Here is a 24,480-nt window from a genome sequence, read left to right on the forward strand (position 1 = left end):
ATTCCTACGAAGGTACAGTTGCGTGCGTATGAGGGAAGCAGGAAAAAGAGATGCATCTGAGAACGACCTCAAGACAAAAGGCGCGAATGGCGGAAACAAGAGACGAGCCAAAAGACACACAGCGGCACTCCTGCGCCCGGCAGCTAGGTACGTACACCTTGACACGCCAAGTCAGCGACACACTCGAAGAAAAACGTCTCTTGGAGACCGCTTCTCTCCGGCCGCCCTCCGTGCACTTGCCTTTGAGCGCGTCTCCCTAAAATGAAGCTTTTCCCTCTCAGATCCCTCGGCTCTTCACAGTGCTGTCTTCTCTACGAAGAGCTCCGAGCAGCGGCGCCAGGGCATCCCTCTCGCCTCCTTCACAGAGGCAAGAAGAAGAACGCGGCACCGAGAGGACTGTTCCCAGCCGGCTCAAACCCCTGTGGACGTTATGGAGTTTTGTCCCTTTCCTTCCCTCTTCTTTTCTCTGTGTGCAGCGCTACTCAGCTTGTCCCGGCGACGTTCGAGACATTGCCAAATGTGGAAGTTCCGGAGAGCGGACAGTTCGCGTCCGCACTGCGGCAAGGAGAGAGAAGCCGCGATGGAGCTTCAGTTCGTCCCTCTCCACTCTCTCCCCCAAACGCCTCTGACAGCTCAGTTAAGTGACTAACTGGATCATCCACCTCCATTTGCGAGGTGCGAGACACGTGTTCCTCTCCCCCGACCTCCGCTTCCTCGCTAACCTGTTCCCGCGCACTCGCATTTGCCGCCAGCGAAGAGGAGGGTCCGCAAGACTGAGAGAGAGGCGAGAAAGACGTCGCCTGCGCGATGGCATTCTCTGCTCTCTCGCAGGCCCCGGCCTCTGCGGGAAACGCGGACACCCCGCCAGCGTCCGCGCCGAATCCTTTTGCGCAAATCGAGGGACTAGACACAGAGTGAGCCGGCTTCAACGCGCTGGACGCGTCTGCATGCACCACGTGCACTGCGCCCTCAGGCGCAGAAACACTCTGTCCCGTCAGCTCTCCTGGCGAGGCCTCAGAACGAAGGGAGACCGGTCCTGTTCCATGCTCCGCGCACTCGGGCGGAAACGCAGAAGGGAATCCAGAAGGCGACGGCAGGTAGCCGTCCCCCAGACGCGAAGAATACGAAGTATGAGAGGACTGCAGCGAAGACGGAGAAGCACTGCCTGCGCGAAGGAGAGCTCCCGGCGCGCTGCTGGGCTGTCCTGCACTCAACGCCGCGAACGCCTGGCTCAGCTGAGACGCTGAGAACGCCGTCAACCTGGGAAGAACGGGAAACCCAAGCCGCGGGAAATTAGAGACACGTGACGTTCCTTGAATCCCTCCATATCGCTGCCCGAAAGCGAGGGAAAAAGAAAGGAAACTGGCATCGAGACGAGAGGAGGTAGCGGAAAGAGGAAAAGGGGAAGGAACGACAGACCCCCAAAAAGGAGGGAGAAGAGGTGGTACTCGAAAGTCGAAGCAACGGAAAAACGAAGAAAACGAAATGAAAGGGGACAGGAGAGTCCAGTCGCCACGCGGCAGCGAGATGGCCCGCCTACAACCGGTGGAGCAGACAACCGGGAACCCGTGCAAAGAAACCTCCAGCTTCGCCCTTTCTTCGACACTCAATGCGAGAAGAGAGTGAAGCAAAGCACAACCTTCTCTGTCACCTAAATGCGCTGCGTAAATGAACGAAGGATGGCGCGAAAGCGACTTGGAACGGGTTTTGGCACATGCAGACGCCCACACCGTTTGCACGCTCAGCATCTCTCGCGCGTAACGCGCCTCAACGCAGCTCTGCACTGGCTGAACCCGCTGCGCACTTTTCGTCGCGAGCAAAGGGGCGTAGCGGGGGCCGAGCAGAAGAGACACAAGGAAAGACATGGACTTACGAAGCGACATATTGCCAGCAGCCTCCAGCAACGTGTTCGCAGAGACTCTCCGGCTGGCCCTGATCCTTCAGACTTCGCACGATCCCGATGATGGCCTGGAAACACACGAGGGATAGCTGCGAGAGGTTATGAAGACAGGCGCGTCGACGAATCTGCACGCCTACTCTCTGTCTTCTCGTCGGGCTCTTGATGCATCTCTGTCTAAAACTGTACGCGAACTTGCTCACCTTCGAATGGACACACTTTCTACGTGCCTCTCTACCGGGATCTAGGGTCTCTGCGCTTCTGTCTCTCGGTGGCCTGTCTATTTGCGTCTCCCTCTCTGGTGCACGCAAGATGCCTATTAACCGGTTTTGTTTTTCGTGGGGGGCAGAAACCGCGGGATTCACCAAAATGACTCACTTCGCCGATAGGAAGAAGAAGAGGAGTGAGAGACTCCAAGCCCGCCAGGTCATCCGCGCCAGGCTCCGTTCTCTCTGGATCCTTCTTCATCTTCTTCAAATTCTTCATCTTCTTCTTTACACTGCGCAACAGCTTCTTGCATGCACGACGGAGGTCTTCACCCTGCAGCATCGCCAGCCCTAGAGAGAACGCGACAAAGACAGCAGCGAGACGAAACAAAAGGTCGGACACAAACCGAGAGACTGCCCGAGGGAGACATATGGGGAGAAAGGAGTGAAACAGAAACAGAGACGCGTTACGACTGAGGGCTACGGAACCCTTCGCGCAGTGCAGCGGAACTTGAGCAGAGCACGGCGTGGGGCAGAACCCCAAGAGGCACGCACCTGCAGCGTCGACGTCCTTTGATTTCTTCTTCCTCTTCCGTTCCTGAGAACACGAGATTGGGGTGGGACAAAACCAGAAGGCGAGTTTTAAAAACCGGAGACCCGTGGGGATGCACCAGCCTGCAAGATCTCTCTTTCGCCCCCTCTTCACAGCGCTACGAAGCGCAGAAAAGGCCCGCGCGAGTGGTGGAACGGATCTCGTGCGAGGCCGTTTCTTCTGTAGATCCAGGCAGTCCGATCTTCCGGCTCAGGTTCCTCGACACAAAGCCTACGATAAAGTGAGAGCGGGGTGCGAGCCGACAGAAAAAAGGGGAAGCCGCCAGACCCGGTCCTGCCCCGTTTTCTCCGCCCTTGTTCGCAGTTTTTCTCCACCTCACCTCGTCTCCCGCAGCATGGCCCTTGTCGGCCTTCTTTCGTTTCTTCGGGCGTTCGTCGTCGTCATCTTCCTCGTCGTCCTCGTCGTCTTCTTCCTCTTCGTCTCGCCCGCCTTCCCTTCTGCCTCGCGCGTCGCCCAAGGCCAGGCGCAGCCCGCAGCTGCCTTCGCCTCGATTGTCTCCTGGCGCACCTTCCGCGTCTTCTCTCGCGTGTGGAAACGCGTCCGAAGGCGCGACGCCTGCCTCTTCCCGCCCTCCGCTCAAAGACTGCGGTGAACCGCCGACGCAGTCTGCGGGGCTGTCGCTGCTGCCACCGCCGCGCTCCGGATTGCCGCGCTGAGGCAGCCGCGGCCGCCGGCGCTTGCCCACTTCGTGCTGCAAGTCCTGCTCGAGCAACTTGAGCGTTCGCAGCGCACGCATCTTCAACTTGTCAAACTTTATCTGGCGAATCTGTGGCAACTCCAAGTTCGGGTCATTGCACACATCCTGCACAGGGAACCACGCAGACCCAACGCAGCGACGACAGGTCAACAGGCAACTCCGATAACGGCCTGCACGCACATCTACGCACCTACGCGCGGGTCTCCGTCAGGCGCCGTGGACGGGAAACGCGTCGAGAACAAGAGCGGCACATTTTTTTCGCCGCCAGGACGGCGCCCGAAAAACAGACGCCCCGCTGTACGGCCCGCCCCTCTGAACCGAGACGGAGGCGGCGCGCGAGGAAATTCCAAACGACAGCCTAGACACAAGCGTGCGTTCTGAGACAGAGTCCCCACTGACAAACGAGCGTGCATCTTGGCTCGAAAGGAGACAGGAAGTCGCGACGCGAAGAGAGCTGAGGGAAGACCCAGACCCCGACACCGCACGCCAGTCGCGCTCGTCGGAGCCGACCAGCGACGTTTTTTGGTGTGCTCCGGGGCCGTCGTTTTTCTTACCAGCCAGGCACCGAAGCCGTATTTGTACGCGCCAATGAGGAGGTTCCGGTCTTCCGCCTCGCCCCACTTCTGGACGTCTCGGGCACTCCAGTTCTTCAGGCGCGACATCACTCGCGACGGCAGGTCGAGCTGAGACGGCGAAGAAGCCACAAAAAGCGGCGCGGATGAGGGACGCCGGCGAAAGAAGGCCCGAGGCGAGAACACACAAAAAGATAACGGTCGGAAGGGACGCGCGAGGGAGGTTTCGCGACACACAAAAAAGAAAAGGTGGATACGCAAAAGACACAGAAGGCTGGTCCCTCCAGTGCAGCTGAAGAGGACGTGACGCGAGGAAAAGCAGATGTGCACCTTTCACGGCGTTTGCCTTCAGCCTCTCCACGCAGGCGCCAGATTGACAAAAAGAGCATCTTTGTTGCCTCCCCACTCTGGATTTTGGAAACCGGCGGGGCCGCCCGGACAAAACGCGAGACGCTGCAGGTGAGACGTTTCCACTTGATCGGTATGGACCGAGACACGACGCCGTTTTTGTTTCTCGCTTTCTTTCAAAAAAGCACGGAGCTCACCTTTAGGAAGCCCTGGCCGTGAACTTCCTCGCGAATGATGCGGTCGATCCGTGCAGCAGCATGCCGGCCGCCGCCGGCGCCTTCCTTGGTTTCTTCCTCTCCATCTCCGCCTCGTTGGTCGTCTTCTCTCCGCAGTTTGTCGTCCTCCGCGTTCGCTTTCTCGCTCTCCGCGTTCGCTTTCTCGCTCTCCGCGTTCGCTTTCTCGCTCTCCGCGTTCGCTTTCTCGGCCTCTTCCTCCGCTTTCTCGCCGTCTCTCTTCCGCCCCTTTCCATCTTCCCCGTCCCTCTGGGAGAGAGGAGGACTCCCGCTGGGCCCCGCACGTGGGAGCGGCAGAGGCCCCGTCGGGAGCTTCCACGGCTCCGCAGTTTGCGGGTTTTGATCGCACAAAACGCGATGCAGAAGCGTGAGGAGATGCTGGCGTTCGACAAGGTCAAACGCATTCACGCGCGTGTCGCCGAGGCGCGTAAAGTAGGACGACTCGCGTCGGCCGCCTAGAGCGATGAAAAGAGACACAGCGGCAAAAAGCAGAGCCGATGAGGTGGGAGACACCCCGGCGGAATCTCGAGAACGAGGAGAGGCGCCGGAGAACGGAAGAAACGAGAAAAGAAAGCAGAGCGGAAGCACCGGAGGCAACAACAGGAAGGAGCAGGGAAAACGGAGTGCGACCGCATGCAGGAAGACACCACATGCGCACCAGTCGCCAAGGACACCCGAAGAAAGCAAAGCTGGATCGCTGTCTTCTCACGGTCTGTTCCCTGTCTGTGGGTGTCTGTTTTTTGTTCTCTCTTCTCTCCCCCCTTTCTCGCGCTCTCTCTCTGCGGCTGCTTACCTTCTTTCACTGCGCCCTTTTCCTCCCCGTCTTCCCCGTCCTCGTCGCCTTCTCCATTGGCGCGGCCCTCTTCGTCTTCTTCTTCTCCGGCCCCGTCGCCGCCTGCCGCGCGACGCCCGCGTCTGCCGGAACCTCGCGCCGACTGCTTGACGATTTCCTCTTGCAGGCGCTTCTGACAGAGGGACATGATGTGCTGACTGGTGCTCAGAACCACCTCCTTCTCCACGCGGTCCAGGCGTGCGTCGAAAATGATGTCATCTGTCCTGACCGACGGAGACCCGTATTTGAGCATGGCCCTGAAAACAGCCCACAAAAACGGGCGTTACGTGAGAGAAGCGAGGAGGAGCCGAGAAAAACGGTCATATCAAAAAGCAGCGAGACACAGCCGAGAAAAACGGTCATATCAAAAAGCAGCGAGACACAGCCGAGAAAAACGGTCATATCAAAAAGCAGCGAGACACAGCCGAGAAAAACGGTCATATCAAAAAGCAGCGAGACACAGCCGAGAAAAACGGTCATATCAAAAAGCAGCGAGACACAGCCGAGAAAAACGGTCATATCAAAAAGCAGCGAGACACAGCCGAGAAAAACGGTCATATCAAAAAGCAGCGAGACACAGCCGAGAAAAACGGTCATATCAAAAAGCAGCGAGACACAGCCGAGAAAAACGGTCATATCAAAAAGCAGCGAGACACAGCCGAGAAAAACGGTCAAATCAAAAAACAGCGAGACACAGCTGAGAGACGCCGGAACACACCATGGCCGGTAATTGTCTGACCCTCCCCAATGGGAAAAAAACAATGCGGCACACGCAGAACGTGTTTTCTGCATGCACCTGGAACTACAAACAGCGTCCACGCATCGAGAGTCACCGGGTCGCTGAGCGTCGCGTGCATGGATCCTTTTCTCACCTGTACAGACGATGAAGTTCCTTGTCCGTCAGACTCGTGGGGCTGACGAGCCGCCGCGAGCCGCGACCTCTGCGCTCGCGAACGGCGCTCCCCAACGCGCCGTTGCCGTGGACTGACGAGGGCGTGGACGCGGAGACACCCGCCCCAAACGGCCCCGAGGCCGAGACGTCTGACGCCTCGTCTGCGAGAGGCGACGCACAGCACAGAAAGAAAATCAGATTTCAACGTGCCTCCCGAAACCGAGACGCGAAAAAGTTGGGCAACACTGGGACACAGTGACGCGGACAGCCGAGCACTTTGATAACGGATGCAGTCTCTCGCCCTTTTCATTTTGCGCGTTTTTTCCTTCGCTCTGTCACTCCATATCTCTCCAAGCCATGCCGGTCACAGCACACATACACACAGTTGGTGTAGTGCCGTCCACCAGTAGGCGCCTCCAGTGGGTCAACGTCGCTCATTCGTCTCGCTGCGACGCCTGGAAACACCCGCACCCATTCGGCAGACGCGCGTCCGCTCTCTTTCCAACCGCACGCCCCTCTCCCCCTTAGCAAGACGCGCGAAAATTGCTTAGCAGATACCAAACGCGTACACGCGCTGGGGCAGCGTCTTTTCGTCCCCGACTCGCGTGCCCGTGTGGCTCGTCTTACCCTGTGTGAAATCTCTTCCTTTTCCTTCGCCCCGTCTGCTGCGTTCCGAGAGGTTTCCCGAGCCGAAGGGGTCGGCGCTGGGGGATCCGAAGGCGTCTCCGCCCGCGAGCAGTTGGCCGATGAACAGATTGTTCCGCGTCTTTCGCTTCCCGTAGACGATCAGTTCTTCTTCCTTGTTTTTCTTCATCTTGAGGCGTTCTTCCTCTGGAATGCACTTTTGCCAGAAATCCGCGTCGTTCACGGCCTCGGCCTCGCCGTCCGCTCCGAGGCTCCACGCGGCGGAGCCACCCCGACCACGGCCCTTCGTCTTTGCAGGCGCTGTCGGCTCGTACTTGAATTCTTGGATGTTCTGGTAGCTGCTCAGGAGACTGTCGGCGAGGCCGCCCGATCCGCCGCCCGCCCCCGCCTCCGTCACAGTGACCTCGGCCTCTGCGAGAATCAAATCCAAATCGACTTCCTTCTGCTCGTCCTTCTCGCCGCTCGGCTCTTCTTCCTCGGCCTTCCCCTGCACATCCTCGCACCCCTTCGGCTGGCTCTGTTTCCACAACTTGGACGCACCGAACTTCAAAATGCGCGACAAATCGTCCCGCGTCAGGCTGAGGCCTCCCGCTCCGAGGCCCGCGCCGCCTTCCAGGCTCCGCTGATTCAGGCCCTGCGCGCGAGGAGACAAAAATTCGCAGAGGACACAGACGCGCGAGAGAGAATGCACGCTCGCAAAACACCGCCGCACCTGGCAGGCCGCGCACGCCCCGGCGGTGTCTGACCCCACCTTTTTTCTCCCCCCTCCTGGTCTCCCTTCTCCTCCGTCTTTTCTCCCTAGCCCCCCCTCTCGCCGGTTTGTGTCTCCTCGCTTCGCCGTGTGGGCTATTCCCGCATCAACCGTCTCACGCGCCGCCCGCCCCACCCTCCCCCAGTTTGTCCGCCGGCGCGCAAGCGAGAGTTTTTCTGGGGCGGCGGCGACAGAGAACGGCGCAGGAGTTCCACTGTCGCTTTCTCCGCACTGCCTGGAACTCGACTCACCTGCACGACCAGAGTGTCCAGCACCATCTTGGCCTTTGCGCGCTCCAAAATCGTCTGCTCAATCGAGTCCTTCGTCACCAGGCGGTAGATCTGGACGGTGCGCGTTTGGCCGATGCGGTGGGCTCGTGCCTCCGCCTGTAGATCGTTCTGAGGATTCCAGTCTGAGCAAAAACGCGAAAAAAAAGGGACCGCGATCACACTCGCAAGGACCCGGCCTGTGTGCAGCGACGTCCGTTTGCGGCCGCAACACCAAGCAGAAAGCTGCAGTCGCGGGCACAGGACCATGTACACTTGCATGCAAAAATCTAAAAAGATCTACTCAGCCCTCGGCGACAAAGCAGAAAAACGCGCATGGGGGGAAAACGGGCCGGAGGCAAACGCATACGGATGTATGGAGAGAAGACACGTGTACGAAATCGCGGGGAAAAGCGACAAAGGATACCTGGCAACCGCCTTCTTCTCCACTCGACTGTACGTACCCCCCACCAGCGAAAATCACGTGTTGTCCGCAATTTATGCATGCGATATATGTGTGTGTGTGTGAGTGCGTGCCGCGACACGGCCCCGCTGTGCACACGTCTCTACGAAGCGCCAAAAGAGCTCTATTTTTGTTTACAGAAAAGAAAGGCATGTGCGAAACCCCGCGCAGCTACCGCATGCACCATTTCCTGTCTGTGACTACTGTGATGTTCGTTGGGTCTACATGGGAAACGCGAGTGACGGGGGGAAGAACGGCGAAAAGCACGAACCTGAGTCGAAAATGATGACTGTGTCCGCGCTCGTCAGGTTAATTCCCAGACCGCCTGCCTTGGTGGAGAGGAGAAAACAGAAATCTTCGCTGTTCTTGGCGTTGAAGTGTTCCATCGCTTTCCGCCTCACTTCCTTTGCCATGGTGCCGTCCAGTCGCTGAAGGCACATGAGCGCCGCAGAAACAAAACGCCAGAAAATGAGAACTGGCGTCCACTGTACAGACAGCTGAGTGTGGAGGCGTGCGCAGCGAAACAGTCGACGCATTAGCATGGGAAAGGCTGTGTGGGGCAGTAGCCTCCGGCATGCAGCACTGAGGGCGTGGCAGCTTTAAAAAGTCGGACAAAGCTTCCGAGAAGCCTAGAAGAAGCAAAGCGAGGTGAGGGTGCACAACCGACGCGAGAGGTCCCCGGGATTCACGTTTTTCTGTCTCTCTCGACTGATTCGAAGAAACGCCAAGTCAAAAACGGCGGTATGAGGGTATTTCCTTTCCCCGGATCTGAGCGTCCCCCCGTAGTGGACACGAAAAAACGAGTCGCGAACGCGCACATCTCCCTCGACTCTTCAGGAAATGGCCAGTTGGTCTGCCTGTCTAGCAGTTCGCGGGAGTGGCGCTTGCCTGATGTTTGTAGCCCCGCATTTTGAGGAATTCGGCGAGGAGATTGAGCATTTTGACCATTTGCGAGAAGATGAGGACGCGGTGGCCTTTCTCCTTCAGGCGCTTCAACAGCTTGTCGAGCAGTCCCATCTTGGCACTGCCGTCGACGAGGAGGCGCCTCCACTCCTCGCCGTCTTCTTCCTCGTCGGGGGACTGACACAGGAACGGGTGGTTGCAGACTTTCTTGAGTTCCATGCAGATGTTTTGCAGCGAACTGCGGTTTCCGCCGCCCTTCTTGGCGAGCAAATCGAAGTTCTTGGTCAGAATCAGCCGGTAGAACTTGAGTTGGAGCGGCGACATTTCGACGCGCAAGATGCTCTCAACTTTCTTCGGCATGCTCTTCTCCACGTCCTTCTTCACGCGGCGCAGAATGAAGCCGTTCAACTCCGCCTGGAGCGCCGCCAGCTGGCCCGTCTTCTGCTCCCCGACCTCCGCGTGGTTCTCGACGAGGTGGTATCTCGCCTTGAACTCCGCGCAGTCGCGGTGGATGTTCGGATTCAGAAAGTGCAGTAGATTCCACAACTCCTCGAGGTTGTTGTGCAGCGGCGTCCCGGAGAGAAAGAGTTTGTGGTCCACCAGGAAGAGCGACAACTCAATGAACCGCTTGCTGTTGATGTTCTTCAACTGGTGAGCTTCGTCGACGACCAGGAGCCCCCACTGAATCCGCTTCAGGTACTCCGCGTCTGCGGCGCAGTTCAGAATGCTCGGAGTCGTCAAGCAGACGTCGAACTTGAAGACTGGCGGGTACGACCGCTGCTGGCTTACCCTCTGGAGCTCGTAGTTCTTGATGATTTCGCGAGCGGACGCGTTCCCGTGGAAACACACCACGTTCGCCTGCGGCAGCCAGCGCTGGAACTCGCGCATCCAGTTGTCGATCGTCGACTGCGGAGCGAAAATCAAAATCGGCTTCAGCGAGTGCTCGCGGAACAGCAAGTGACCCGTCACCCCGATCGTCTGCACTGTCTTGCCCAGACCCATCTCGTCGGCCAAGAGCACCGACACGCCCCGCTTCAGGCGAGACAAAATCCAGTTGACTCCAAACATCTGGTAATCCCGCAACACCTGCGTCTTCCGCTTCAGACCGGCCTTCTCGCTCTCGCCTGCCACCACTTGGGAAGGACTGGCCCCCGGAGACGAGGACGTGGGAACCTGCCGCGGCGCCGGAGACCCCGCGTTCTGAGGGCCTTCAGACTTCCCTTCAGACTTCACCGGACCGAGAGCTTGGCCTTTCTGATCGGCTTGCATACCCTCGCCGCTGGCCTCCTCCTTCTCCACCTTGGGTCCGTCGCCGGGGTCGCCCTCCTCTCCCTTGGGCCGCTCCCTCACTTCTTCCCTCTTGCTCACCGCCTGCGTCGCGTTTATCTCGTCCTGTGGCTCGGCCGCCCCGTTCGTCGCGGAGGCCGCTGCTTCGCCTCCCGTCCCCCCGCTGGGTTTCTGCGCCTCTCCCTTCTCGTCCTCCTCCTCGTCGTCGCCGACGCCGTCAGGGTCCGGGGTCGCCTCCCTGCGCATGTAGAACGGCGTCTCCAAGTAGGGGCTGAAGGGTGTCGCGGTGATGGGTCGGAAGGCGCCAGGCTGCATCGAGGCCGCCACTTTCCGATTGATGCGCTCCGTCCGCGCGTCGAGCTCCTCCATCAAATGACCGAAGTTGTGCTCCAGCAACGCCTTCTCCGTCTCCTGCGTGCACTGGTCGTACGGGCACGACCTCCACTTGACGATGTACAGCCACTCCCCGGTCGCCTGGTCTTGCCTGTGTCCACCACACCCAGAAAGTGGAGCCGATGAGGGACTTGGGAACCGCCGAGCGCACAGCGAAACGAGAGAGGAGCAGGGTTTGTGGCGCAGAGACTCAACGCGAGGAGAACCGAAAAAAGAGGGAAAAAACGCGTGTGCCGCGCCGTCGAAAAGAACAGCTATCTCCACGCTCTCCAGGCATGCATACATGTGCGTGTGTGTGGACCGCCCTCATTCTTGTGTGCAGAGTGAGAAAAGAAGAAAGCTGCGCCACGACGGAGAGCACGCGTTTCGGTGGTGAGTCTGACGACAGGGTCTGTCAGCAGAGTGTATTATCGCCGCGCGTTGCGAAAGGCCTACCACTTGCAAAGCAGCCGCTCCGCAATCAGCGCGTCCTCGTCCATTTGCCGCTGCATCTGACGTTCGATCTCCTGCTGCTCCAACTCGTCAGGGGTCATCCACTGCGCCGCCTGCTGTCTCTTCTCGCGGCGTTTGATGAAGTTGTCAACCTGGCGACAGAAGCCAGCAGAAATCAAGGCAGTGCACAGCCGCGCGCGACAGAAAAAACAGGCTGCAGAGACGCGCTCGCACGCCACCCCCCACACAGGCGCAAAAACGACAAAAACGACGCCGCCGTGCAAGCGCACCCGCAAGGACTCATGCACGCGTGTTGTGCACAGGCGCATGCACACGCAGACCACTCGTCCGTGGCGCAGGCCGCTGGCGAACGCGTACGGATACAGAAGAAGTTACACGGGTAGTTTAAGAAGTAGGGAAATGGAAACATCTGTTTACACTGAAAAAACACGAGCTTCGCTGTGAAGCCAGATGGCGGTCCCGCCGCCGCCGACCCCCGTGGCGACACTCTGTAGCTGAGATCATTGACTGGTGCACCCAAAAATGTTCAGAGTTTCGCAGCCACTCACGACAGAGTAAGGCCCCGCCTCCTCTGTCCAAGGAAGCTGAAACGACAAAGCGCGGCAGAGCCTCTCAGCCGAGCGTTTCCCCCCGGGAGCAACGCTCCGCGCGCCGCAGGCCATCGCTTATGCAGAGATTTTCGGGATTTTCGTCGTGCTACAAAAGCGTACCTTTTTGATGCCGAGAAGCGGCATGAGCTCTTCGTACGTCATCCACGAGTTGTGCAAGTGCGAACGGCCGAGCCACTTGATAAAGAATTCCTCTGTCCCTGAAGGGAAAGGAACGGAGCCAGCAGAACCTTGCAAAAAAATCAACAAGAGAATCGCCTGTGCCGCGTTCCGAATTCGCGTTCCCGATTCCCGACGGAGAAACACTCTGCCGTCTCTCCGAACCCCCTGTTTGCATACATTTCCCCCCGTCTCGATCTGTCTCTCTCTTTCGCTTTTCACTCAGCCGATCTTGATTTTTTCCCCAGTTGCCGATCTTGATCTTCCCTTCAACCTCTGGCGTGTGTCGACGCAGCTGCATGGTGTTTTGGTTTGTGTAGTGCCTTGTCTGGGCAGATCCGTTTCCTCGTGCTTGTTGCGTCACATCAGGCCCCGCCCATCTTTTACGCTCTGAACTTTGGCTTCTCCTTCGCGCGAACGCGTTGTCAATCATCCTAGACGGACGGCACGCCACGACCCCCTGCATGCCTCTTTCCCGTTCGCGTCGTTTCTCCATCGCCTGAGGCTTTCTGTGCCAGTTTCCCTGGGACGCGTGCCCCACCCTTGAGCACGGGTCTTTCCGTTCCAGTTCACTTCGCCTCTCTTTTTTGGCTTTCTTCCTCACCATCTTCGTTGACTCTGCTGTCGAGAACTCTGTCGACGCCTCCCGCTTGCTGCGCGTCCGCAGTTTGAAGCTGCTGCGCCCGGCAGCTTGCAGCTGCGGCTCTCTGTTGCGTTCTTCGCCGTCTCCCGCTGTCTTCCTCGTCGTCGTCTTCTTCGACAAAATCGTCTTCCTCGTCGTCGTCGTCAAGCATTTCCGAGTACCGCCCCGACCGCGCAGTCGCCCGCCGCTGCCGTAGCTGCACGCCGCCTGTCTCTGCCACGGAGCCCACTCCGCTGTTTTGCCTGGAAATCGAGTGCGAGGCGTAGTAGTAGCCGTCGTCTTCAGCCCCACGACCGCTCTGCTGCCTGGACCGCTTCGAGCGCGAGCCGCCCTTCGCCAGACCGTCCCCTGCGCGTCGCGCCGGGCTGCGCGAAGGCCCCGTCTCCGCGTCGAAGAACTCGTCGTCGGTCGCGTTCTCTGCCGCCGCGAACTGCCGCATGCGCGCCGCCGCAGCAGCTGCTGCAGACCTGCGCGAGTACGGCTGGACAGGCGCGGCGGAACTGGAAGAGCCGGCAGTCTTCGCGGCTGACGCTGCGAGGGCTGCCGCGGCCGCGGCCGCGGCCGCGGTGGGCGGCGTCATGACACTCGACGGAAAGCCGTACGAGGTCGGGGCGGACTGCTGAAGGTGGCGAAGATACATGTTTTGCCGCTGCAGCTGCTGGAGCTGGAGAAGCTGAGGATTCAAGAACGGGTTTTGCTGCGCCTGCTCCAACTGCTGGAGTTGCTGCTGAAGGAGTTGCTGCTGGAGCAGGGGATTCGCCTGGTTGGACGCCCCAGCCGCTTGAGACGCGGAGTCGCCCGCCCCGAAGAAGCCGAACCCCGGGCCAACCCCGTTGGGGCCACCAGGCGCTCTCTGCGGAGGAACCCCCGCGCCCGACGCCTGTGCGTGAGCAAACGCCTGGTGCTGGAACTGGAGAAGCTGCTGATGCTGCAGCAGCTGTCGTTGACGCTGCATCGCCGTGGCCAGCGACGCTGCGTCGCCGCCGAGTTTGTTTCCCAGCAGCGGCTGAAATCCCGCCGCGGCTGTAGCTCCTCGACTCTCTCCAGGCCCCGCCGGCGCCTGCGCACTCGCGGCCCCGGCAGGCGCTACCGTTCCACTCGGAGAAACCCCCGAGGCGCCCACGCCGACGGCGTCGGGCGACGCGGACGGCGCATTCCCGGTCCTTCGCGCGTCCTCGGACGCCCCAAGGCTTGCGTCGGAGCCGCCCGCAGCGAATCGCGAGGGCCCGGCGTCCCTGTCGCCTGCGCTCTGGCCTCTCAGCTCTGACTCTGCACTGGGCCGACTGTTTGGCGGCGCTGTCTGGGACTCCAGGCTGGCCATCGGGGGCGGATGTGCGCTCGGAGACGCCAGCGGGGGTCGAAGTTGCGCCTGTGTAGCCGAAGCCGCGACGGGGGCGAAACTCCCCGGCGTCGCTACACCTGGGGCGGCCGGGACGTGCGTCGCCTGAGGGCCCGGCCACGGCACGGGTGACGGTCCCCGGGGGCCATGCTGGGCCATAAGCTGTTGTTGATGTAAGTGTTGAAACCGAAGGTGGTCTTGTTGAACGCGCTGTTGAAGAAGTAACTGGTGACGCTGCAGCAGCAACTGCTGCTGGGCAGCTGCACTTTGAGGCTTCGCGCCTACGCCTGCGGCCAGGTGTGGAGCAGCCAAGCCCCGCGGGTTCTGGGTGGGAAGCGCCGGGATCTGGTGTTGCGAGGGCGCATTCTGTAGATGCTTTAGATGAAACTGGAGAGAGTTGGGAACTTGCCCCGCAGTCGGAGCCGCGCCCGCGGGCTGGCCCGGACAACTGTTCCCTTGGTGAGGCGGGGGACTGGTTGCGCCTTGAGAAGAGGGGAGGAGAGGCTGGTGAGCAGCAGACATGAGTCCAGCGAAACCTGCTCCAGGCCGTGCTCCCTGACCCTCAAGTTGCCGCTGGCAAACACTTTGGTGGCTCGGGTGGGGGGCGCCGACGAACGCTCGAGAAAGCTCCTCCATCGCTCTGAGCCCGAAAAGCGCAGCTCGGGCAGCAAGTTCTGGCTGGCCTTTGCTGGAAAGCGAAGCGGTCGCCGCTCAACGCCCTTTGATCGCCCCAGCGGGCTGTCCCCTAGAGGGGAGGCGCCCACACAGTCTGTTCGCACAGGTGAACCACGCACAAAAGGCAAGGGCGCCGAAGCCGGTCTGTGACGCTTTTTCGAGGTTGAGAGAGGCAACGACCGGAAGTTCACGAATCACCTCCGTAGTGTGTACCTCGTGGGGCGAAGCTGCTGGCGCGAGGCGCAGGGGGTTCTGCGAGGAAGAGAGTCTGCAGACGATGGGATACACCCTGCTGAGAGGCGCCGGGGCTGAGTCGTCCAGCGAAAGACAACGCTGGAGAATCCAGGAAACAAAAAGAAAACTGCGAGTCGGACAAGGAGAAAAGAAGAGAAGCCGCCACCACGTCTGGCTACATATCTGCACGGAAAGACCGAGCCTCTCGGACGTTCGTGGTCACGCGAGAGAACGAGGACGAGGCGCCGGCCAGTGACGACCGCGAGCGCACACCGTTGTGGAACTTGTAAAAAGAAAGAACTTCGGTTGCTAGCTGTTTCCAAGAAGTGTTGGGGGGAACCGCGTCGTCTCCAACGAAAAGGACGGCGAAATTGACCTGGCTTATTCCAAGAGCCTCGTGCTCCGTGTCGTCGGAAATTTGAGAAAGGCGTATGTAGCGGTATTTTCTAAACAAGTCTGTCATCAGCCAAAAAGGGACGAAAAGAGATTGCCAGGAAAACTCAGTTGGAATCACGGGCTTCGCCCAGTTGCTCCGCGTTTTTTCTGCTGGACACGAGAAAACGAGACGCTGTTTCATGGAACAAACGGAGCGACGAGACGAAAGGTTTCGTAGCATGGGATACGGCATATATGCGTACGCACGCGCAGGGGGGAGGAGAGCAGCAGAAAAGGGGGGGCGAAGAAACCGAATGAGCAAGAGAGGCGTGGGGAAGAGGACGGGTTTCAGAGAGAAAAGAAAACCCTTGGAGAAAAGGAGGTACGGACGAGGAAAGAAATTTGAGAAGATCCTCAGAAACTAGAGGAGGGAAGGTCCATGTGCACATACGGCCGGTGTGAAAACCGAAGAAAATTCTGGGGGGGGGGGGGGGTGTAGCAGGGTTGAGAGTAGAGAAAAGAGGGAAGATCGAGGTGACAGCAACTCGCAGTGGGAGAAACGGTAGAGTGCAGCAAGCACGTAACAGGTGGGACTCGTTTTTTTCTGGGGCAGCTGTGTGCCTGCCGCGCCTTGAAAAGAGGGAAGGCGCGTGGTATGTCCCGCGAAGGTACGACGTAATAAACTACACGGGAAAAAAGTGGCGCCACACCCACCAGAAAAGTGCCTATTGAAATTATGCTCTCGTTGCCAACTTAGGAGGTCTGTCCTTTCTGATGGTTTGCAAACAGACAGTCCGCTTTCAAGTGCTCGTCGGCGTTTCCGTTTGACGCCTTACAGGTTAAATGCGGTTCAATATGCTATAAGGAATTATGGTTCTGGAGAAAAAGGCTTGTTGCCAACCTTTATTCTCTTGCTTCATTCTTCACTGCGGACGGCACACAAATAATCGCAAGTAGAGGATCGCTCTTCCGTTTGTCTTCAAAACAGCATGTCGGCTTCACCTGTGAAGAGACGCCCTGCATCTGATCTTGAGTAGCTTCGCTCAACCCCGGTGGACGATGGGCACACCCACCTTGCCAAGTGTCCCTGGCAGCTTAACGAGTCAACATTTAACTGCACAAGACTACTACCAGCAAACTGACACTACTTCATATTCACGCATGTTTCTCCAGGCAACTAGAAGGCCAGCCTGATTTTCCATGGGCTGCACTTTACGAGACACAACGGCGCGGTCGTGGGGGGCATTCTGTCTAGACCGGAATTCTCAGAAGATAGTTCCACCAAAAGAGCGCACATATGGGAATGGCAACTCCTCACACCCTTAATGACCGTTTAGGTAACAGCCCTTTGGCTTCCGTGTGGAGATCAGGAAAATGTTCATGGTCCCCCAACACATCATTGCTTCCTTACAGCAGCGATAGCCGACTACAACAGATGCTCCAGGCAGTTGTATGCAGTACAGTGGATCTTGTGTTCGAAACTGTGGCCGGCGGCAAACGTGCGACGAGACACCACCCACAATGAGGCAGAATGCTGATGATTTTGACAGAGGTGAGGGAAAAGATCGGAGATTCCTCGCCTCTGAGTAGCAGACCCGGTTAAGTTCCTCACATATTCGTGTCTTGCATAAACGGCCTGACGCCGGGATTCATGGGAAACTAGGCTTTATTTCTTTGCCGTCAGTTCCCGCTTTTTACACAACACGGCACAGTGGCGGAATTGAGAAGAGTCGTCGGTCTCTGTACCATACGGTGGCGTTTCAAAAAAAAATCGCCATGTCACTTGCTTTCGTAGGCATAACAAAAGGGCTCGCAAAATTGAACTATAGCATGTTTCCTTATGGGTACTCCACGCACCGAATTTCACGAGACAAGGTGTTCGAGACCCTCTGATCAACGAACATGCCTAAACCTCTCACCCTACGAAAAGTCTTTCATCAAGGAGCTGACAAGCCTGCGTATCAGTCGGATAGACTTCAGGGGCAATACTTAAGATCACAAAGTTCCTTTCCCTGTACACAAAAATCTCCAGGGTGTGTCGACCAACACTTCTGTTCCACTACTGGGAGTCGGAAACCGAGCGTGGGACACCCCCGGGTAAAAACCGCAATATCAGTGAGAATAGATGGTGGGATACGCGAGGCAGAGTGCATCCCCATCCTGTACATTGCACTGGGTCCCACTCCAGACCACTACCACGAGGTTGTACCCCGGCGGCGGGCGCAGCAAAATACGAGCAATGATGTCTGTGAGCTGGAATCGCTGGCACTGGTAGACATAGAAGATGCACGACAGAAAAAGTACCGTGACAACAGACTTCGGTGGGATGAAAGAGCGTCAGGGTGGCACATGTATGTGCAGAAGAAGGCGTCTTTGCCGTGACCTCCGTGCCGGGAGCTACTAGACAAACATGCAAACCGCGACAAAACGCTCAGACCACAACTGCACAGGTTTTCAGGAAGGCTCACCGTTTTGGCTCAGCAGCATAATATCGTTCTGCAGCGTCAGCATCGAAAGCTGAGGAGCGCAGCTTTTTTTCCGATACGCTGCGCGCGTTGTCCAATGCTCATGCCTCCGAAAATGCCGAAAACCATGAATACAAACTGAGAGCCTCTACGCCTTATTGATTGTTTGACCAGCCTTGCTTGTGCCAGATAGAAGCTTGGAAGACGCATGATCTTGGTGCTTCCCTCTTGTCGGGCCAGAACGCGGAGGTCCCAAGGGGCGTTTCTGACTCGCAATCAGCGCTACCGAGAAACCAGCTGGCCCACGGCCGTTCAACGGAACTTTCAGTATTCAAATAGTGCCTTCACTGTCGGGGACCGGGCTTTGGCCAGGCCACCAACGCTTCAGGCAAAGAGCCACGGGGGAAAGACAAGCACGAAGTGTGGAAGAAATCTGACGTATTGAAAACTTGAAGCATACACGGCGAATGACAGAGATCTTAAACTGGCAAAATACGGTGCAGTCTACAAGTGCAAGACGTAGATGTATGTAAGCGACTTGCAGACCAGCATCGGTGTCCGGCCTGACGTGGGACGCCGGGTCAGAAGTTCTAGTATCTTTCAGTCCATGCCGCTTGTGAGGTGTCCGCGTGAAAACATATTTTAATTGACCTCCGAAGCTAGACCTGGACTTGGTTCCGGTGACACTGGTCGTCCAGCAGCGAAAAGCGGTGAAGACATGAACAGGTCCAAGGCCGTGCAGCGGGTTCGGGGGTTTCTATCGAGAAGGCATTCGACTGCAGCCCTCACCTCTGCAGACGGCGGTCGTCTTTTACACCGGCCCCAGTCTAGGCTCCTTGTGTCGTCGCCAACCTCAGGCAGCGCAGCAAGTACATTCATATTATGGATAGCACGTGCCGCGAAGTCCATTCCCGCAAAAGGCCATGTCATGCACAAAACATCCCAAGCTGCCATCCCAAAACTCCAGGCATCTACAAGCTCGGTGGCAGGTATCTTTTCCTGTGGTGTGTCAAGAATGCATCGCACCAACTCCGGGGGCGAAAACTCGGGGGTATTTTTCTTACCGCATACGATGAGGTCATTCACTCGTACTAAGGCGTCGAAATCCGTCAAAAACAACTGGCCTGTCCTGCTGACGAGAACGTTTTCGAGCTTTATGTCCCCATGTACGATACCTGCAGCCCCCAAAAATGCTCCCAGCTGTATCATGCGTTTGACCAGAAACGTAGCGACGTGTCGGTCGCCGCTGCGTACGTTTTGGACATCGCACACCATAACTGGAAGCACTTGCACGAAGTTTACCACCGATCTATTGTGTTCCTGTCGAAGCAATGATGGACGTCCTCTAATCTGGCCCGCCATTAAGGGGACAGCAAGGCCAAATTTGTTAAGCAGCTCTTCGCTCGAGAAGCCTGAAGGTAGTTTACGCTTCAAACTCTCGTACGAACGTACCAAGGAAACGCACTTATCTTCCGCTTCCAGTTCACCCATGACAGATCTTGCGCGGGCTGTTGTTATTCTCAGGGCTACGCCTTCTGGCGGGAAAGCAGCATCATGTGATGCCCCCTCTGTGGCATGGGCTTGTGGTCCCGCAGCCGGTCCCGCCCCAGTCGTAACGGCTCGAGTAAATTTCGTAGATAAACTTGGACTCAGTGCATACTTGGGCCTCTGGACAATAGAGACGCCTGAGGGCATTGGAACAGGGGTTGCCTTTACAACGACATTGAAAGAGCCGGTGCCGAGCGCCTCTCCTCTCCTGAATGCCTGGACCCGATGATCACCCTCCTGAAAACCCGGTACTGGCTCGACGACGATGTCGGTTCCTTCTGGAATTGCGTGGTCTAGAACGGCCATCAGTTTTTGGGACATGCCTTCTAGTAATTGTGAGCGAGTCAGGCGTGAAACAGACTCCGCTAATTTGGTCCGGCCTTGCTCGTCGTCAGCCGTCATCCATTGTCCATAGTGTCCGGTTGAAAGAGATACCAACAGTTTAGTTCTCGATTCTGGATCAGGAAGTGGTCGATCCGGTGAACTCTCCGTTTCCTGTAGAAAGGAAATCCCTTTCACGTGACTGATGGATATTACATGGCGTGTGCTCCCTTGTCGCGGACGGGCTGGCCAGAGGGAATACTCCCCCCGGAATCGACAGGGGCCATGCTGACAGAAAAAGTCAGGGTCCGATATGAAACTGCCAAGCACATCGGAAAGATTTGATGTCAAGGCTGCTGCAAAGATGAAAAGATAAAAAACGAGACGGCGGAACTTCGCCCCGCAGGGCGCAAATCCCCGCTGGCTAGCCATCGGCATTCGGCAGGACACAGCACAAACCACTCGCAATTTGACTTCTACAAATGATGACCGCGTTCCAGCACGGGGAGAGACGCTCATCGCTGCGGAAACGCAGGAGTCCTTCCTCTTTGCTTCGGCGGATCAAGCCCGACGAAAGTTTTGCTCGCGCAAGTTAGAAATGACGGAGAAGACGAAAGCGGAAGGGCATTTTCATGACGTCCTTTACTCTGCAGGTACCGTTCGTCACAACGATCAGCAACCGTCCCCTATGAAGAGAGCGGCCACACGAGTACCCTGCGGCATTCTTGAGGCTTAATACGGAGACTGTAGCCACTGACTTCCTTGCTTTGAGTTTGTGCACGAGCCTGCAGAAGAAAAAGAAGTGAAATCCTGCGAAGCGTGGCCCGGAATCCGTTTGGCGGCAGCGACGCCTCAAAGAGACACAACCTCGCGCCGCAAGACACACAGCTTGTCCCCTGGAGGGCCCTCCGCTCGCCACGTTCTCATCTCATCTGTGAGATGGCAAAACCCCCCCAACTCATTCGGTGATGTGCTGGCAAGGCAACCAGATATTTCCTGGTTTTCCGGGTTCTGCCGATCGTTGCTGCTTTTTTCTTCTACCACCCTGACTGTGACGTATGACTCATCAAACGTACACAGAAAATAAGAGACCGCCGAATGAGGAGACACACCGGCCCGCAAGAAAACAAGACAAAAGAGCAGCGTTGCTGGACACGGTAGCGCGCAGAACAGACTGCGCTTGTCAGTTCGTGGAAGCCTCTCTCCCATCGAGCGGTCTGCGTGTGAAGCAAACCCTAGGCCGATTCTGGGGCTCCTCGGTAGCGTTTTCCCGTGTTTGTGTGCACACGTGATAAATTGAGCGAACTGCAGTGTTGTAGCCGTTTGGCTAGTGCAGGACGTCGCGGACACAAATGTCTCACTGAAGCGCCACGCGGCTCCGTTGAAACTGTACCGTTGTCCCCGACAAATAGAGTCTGTATGTACATGAGGCGGAGAAAGGAAGAATCATAAAAGGTGCATTGAAAGTCGCACTCAACTGCCACGGGATAGGGGATCCACTAAATATTCACTTTCTCGGGACGAAGCACGTAGAGCGGTCTGTGAGTGTCTTAGAGCGTCGGCATTGCCTGTGAGGGATATCGGATCTCCTCTTCGCTTCATTGAACCCACGCAACCATCTTATACCTAGCCGTTTCGGAAGCCTGTGGACAGCGCGGCCACCCACAAACCGATGTTGCCCATTGCGGGACACTTGCTATCAGGAGAGTGAGCAAGGCAGATGTGCCGATTGAGATTACCTGAAATGGTCGTCGATCACAATGAGCCACGCCGACGCTTGAATTGGCACGCCTGCTTTCAAAACGTCGCCGTTTGGTTTACCACACACGGGGTCTACCGCAGCAATATATCCTGCTTGACGGACGACGAGGTTGTTCCAGCGGAGCATACGGCGTGGGTGCTACCAAGGGCGGCATGGGCGAACAGGGGTCAGACCTGTTCTACATCTCACGTTTCACGTTCTTGGTGTCACCCAACCCATCCCTTATGACGAGCAGAGGGCTGCTAAGCAGCTCTCTGCTCAGATTCCAGGTTTGGTATTCACTGGCGCTGCCATGGAATCGATCGCTACACGAACTGGCGTGTCCGGGATTATATGTGGCATGGCAACTGTGCAACCACGGGCAGGTGGCATGCGCTGCTGGGGCCTCGGTATCTTGCGTAACAGGCTTGCAAGCATTGAGCACCACCAACTTTGGGGGTGCCATGAACCACGATCGAAGCCACAGTTCTGCCAAAGGCAACGGTCAGTGGGACGTCGCTGTCGGATGTTGGCTTGGATTCCAAGTCACAGAACCGGCGAGCTGCCACGCTTGAAACTGGTGGAAGGAGCAGAGGGTACCGCATATGGCACGGCATGATACTCTGTGGGCAACCCCGCTCCACAGGAATTTCAGCTGGAGCTTGTGTTTACCGGACCGTGTTGGTAAGTCTAGGCTGTGTGTTCTGTACTCCCATCACAGCGGGAGCATGATACTAGAATTCTGAAGACAAGCGGGATTTGGAGGCATTCCTGTTGCTTCACATCTGATTAAAAGATTAATAGCGTTGGCTCAGAAGATGCATTATGCTGATACACGGGAGCGCCTCTACCATGCCTGCGAACTAGGACAAACGCTTGTTCCAGTACTCGGAACCTTCCTCCTGCCGTCCCGCGCTGTTCGACCGCGAGGCGCGTTCAAGCAAGGGCGTTGCCGGGTCCCAGCCTACCGAGAGCCACTGCTACGAGTGTTTGCCTCTGCCAAACCTCGGTGTCTTCCCTGATATGGAACATCTCCTGTAGTTTAGCTCGTACACCTTAGTTTGGCCAAACAGGCATGTCGGTGGAGCATCTAAGAGGAAGTGGTATGTAGCTCCAGCCGAGTGCCCCCCAGCTGGTCTGGAGCGGGGCACAGTGGTTCGTCAAGTCGTCAAGTGGTTCTCCAGCGCCGATCGATCCAAAGACACAGTCACACAAAACCGTTCAGATTCTTATTGTGTAGCCCATCACAATTCTACACCCTTGTTTGTAACCTGCGCTTGAGCTCGTCAGAAAGGTCCCTGTCCAACAACCAGGAACACCCGGTCGCCGCCGTCACATAACCAGTCACATGTAAAGGACAGCGTCTGAAAGCTTTGTTGCAGTAGATGTCGCAGTAAACTGGGGTCCAGTAGCTCATGGCAAAACGAAACGATGATGAGTGAACCATTTTCGCAGACGTGCAGCGAACCATGTTTGTTATGTAATGGATTGGGGCCCACTCCCGTTGCATATCCCGACTAGTGAAATCAGAATCGGAGTGTTGCGGCTGTAGGTTCATGATTAAGCTTCGGTGGATGCAAGAAGAGTAATGAGCTGTGACAAGAGCAGGCTACTACCACAGCCAGGATGAAAAGCATCCTTGTAACCAGGACCTTTGTCAAACAGCCTCGGGAGAAAAAAGTCCGGAGAATCAGACGTATCGCAGCAGCGTTCGCTATAGGACTGCAACCGCAAGATGGGTCCCAAAGGCTTTCCATGCTGTGTGTGTAAAACGCCTTGCCATCTATTTATGCCCAGTGAAGAACGATGCCTGTCTTTTTCCTGTGTCGTGGTATTACGGGTGTGTGCGTTGTCCTCTGTCATATGACCGATTCTGAAAGTCCCATATCGGCAACGGTAGTGGCCGCGGCCAATATTCATTTAGGGAAGATATCATTCTTCTTTGAAGAAACAAGAATCGGGTGTCACTGGTGGTGCCCTGTGTCCTTTTTCCTGGGTTCTTAGGCTTTCGGCGTCCAACCACTTTCCTCATGCTGAATCGGGGTAACTTGGACGGGAGAAGTTCGCTCATATAAGCCAGACATCCAGCTAGTAGTACCACGGACATAATCACGTAGAAGTTATAAGCGGCACTCAAAAAGAAAACTCCTCGTGGCTCTACTTCCTCTTTTCGTTCTGCCCCTCGAGCATTCGGGTTGGACGTCACTATCGAGAAGATGATAACTTCATAGTGATGGGCCACAAACCAAGGAAAAATCGAATGCCCCTGTCCTTTGCGTACTGACGGTGTCGCATTTGTTCCATCAGATTTCGTTATCTGGCGATAACTGGAAGCACCGTGAGCATTCAAATTTGTCTGACGCGGTATGTCTCTTGTAGCCCCTCCCACACCGTTCGCAGTTCTGGGATCCCGCGTTCGCCGCTGAGTTCCATAAGGCACCTTGTGTGCTGTGAGGAGAGTAACTGCCTTTGCCTCCATTTGTGTGCGTATGCACTCGTGGATGTGCATTTCATGAGGAGGCACGTCCGATACTGGAGTCATTCTTTACAGCAAAGAAGGCGCCATAGCACGAGTGTTTCGACCAGCCTGTTTTGCCCAACAACTGCAGCAGCGCCTTTCCCAACTTGTATTTGCATTGGTCCCATGTGATGAGAAATTGCAATATGCCAGCTGGACAATGCAGATGGAGCTATCGGTCCCCTTTCGCCCACTTCGTGTGTCGCCAGTGGCTGCTGTGGGTATAACCATAGGTAGGACTAGCAAATCTGCAAGAGCGTAAATATATATATATATATAAGCTGCCGATCGAGTACGGTACTCTATGTCAAAGCTATCGCTTGTTGCTGCCAGCTCCACTCTTATCCCGAGTGGCGTCCAACATGAGACAACAATCGCATACCGCAGTGCTGACGCGGTGGTT

General features: G+C 57.0%; 2 protein-coding genes across 2 annotated transcripts; both read right to left on the reverse strand.

Moving 5' to 3' along the window:
• Positions 1–482: 482 nt before the first annotated feature.
• NCLIV_028160 (hypothetical protein) lies at positions 483–14,836 on the reverse strand (the record flags this gene model as incomplete). The annotated part of the gene is made up of 16 exons (XM_003883010.1): positions 483–1,260; positions 1,874–1,968; positions 2,276–2,454; positions 2,659–2,701; positions 3,036–3,518; positions 3,968–4,096; positions 4,531–5,021; positions 5,360–5,655; positions 6,271–6,451; positions 6,918–7,569; positions 7,938–8,098; positions 8,687–8,843; positions 9,361–11,089; positions 11,434–11,582; positions 12,162–12,259; positions 12,823–14,836. The coding sequence occupies 16 exons, from the start codon at positions 14,834–14,836 to the stop codon at positions 483–485; spliced, it is 7,635 nt and encodes a 2,544-aa protein (XP_003883059.1).
• A 3,755-nt stretch (positions 14,837–18,591) lies between these two features.
• Positions 18,592–20,337, reverse strand: NCLIV_028170 (uncharacterized protein; the record flags this gene model as incomplete). Its single annotated transcript, XM_003883011.1, has 1 exon — positions 18,592–20,337. The coding sequence occupies one exon, from the start codon at positions 20,335–20,337 to the stop codon at positions 18,592–18,594; it is 1,746 nt and encodes a 581-aa protein (XP_003883060.1).
• Between the last annotated feature and the right edge of the window lie 4,143 nt (positions 20,338–24,480).

This window comes from Neospora caninum, chromosome VIIb (genome assembly GCF_000208865.1).
Source record: "Neospora caninum Liverpool complete genome, chromosome VIIb".
Lineage (NCBI taxonomy): Eukaryota > Apicomplexa > Conoidasida > Eucoccidiorida > Sarcocystidae > Neospora > Neospora caninum.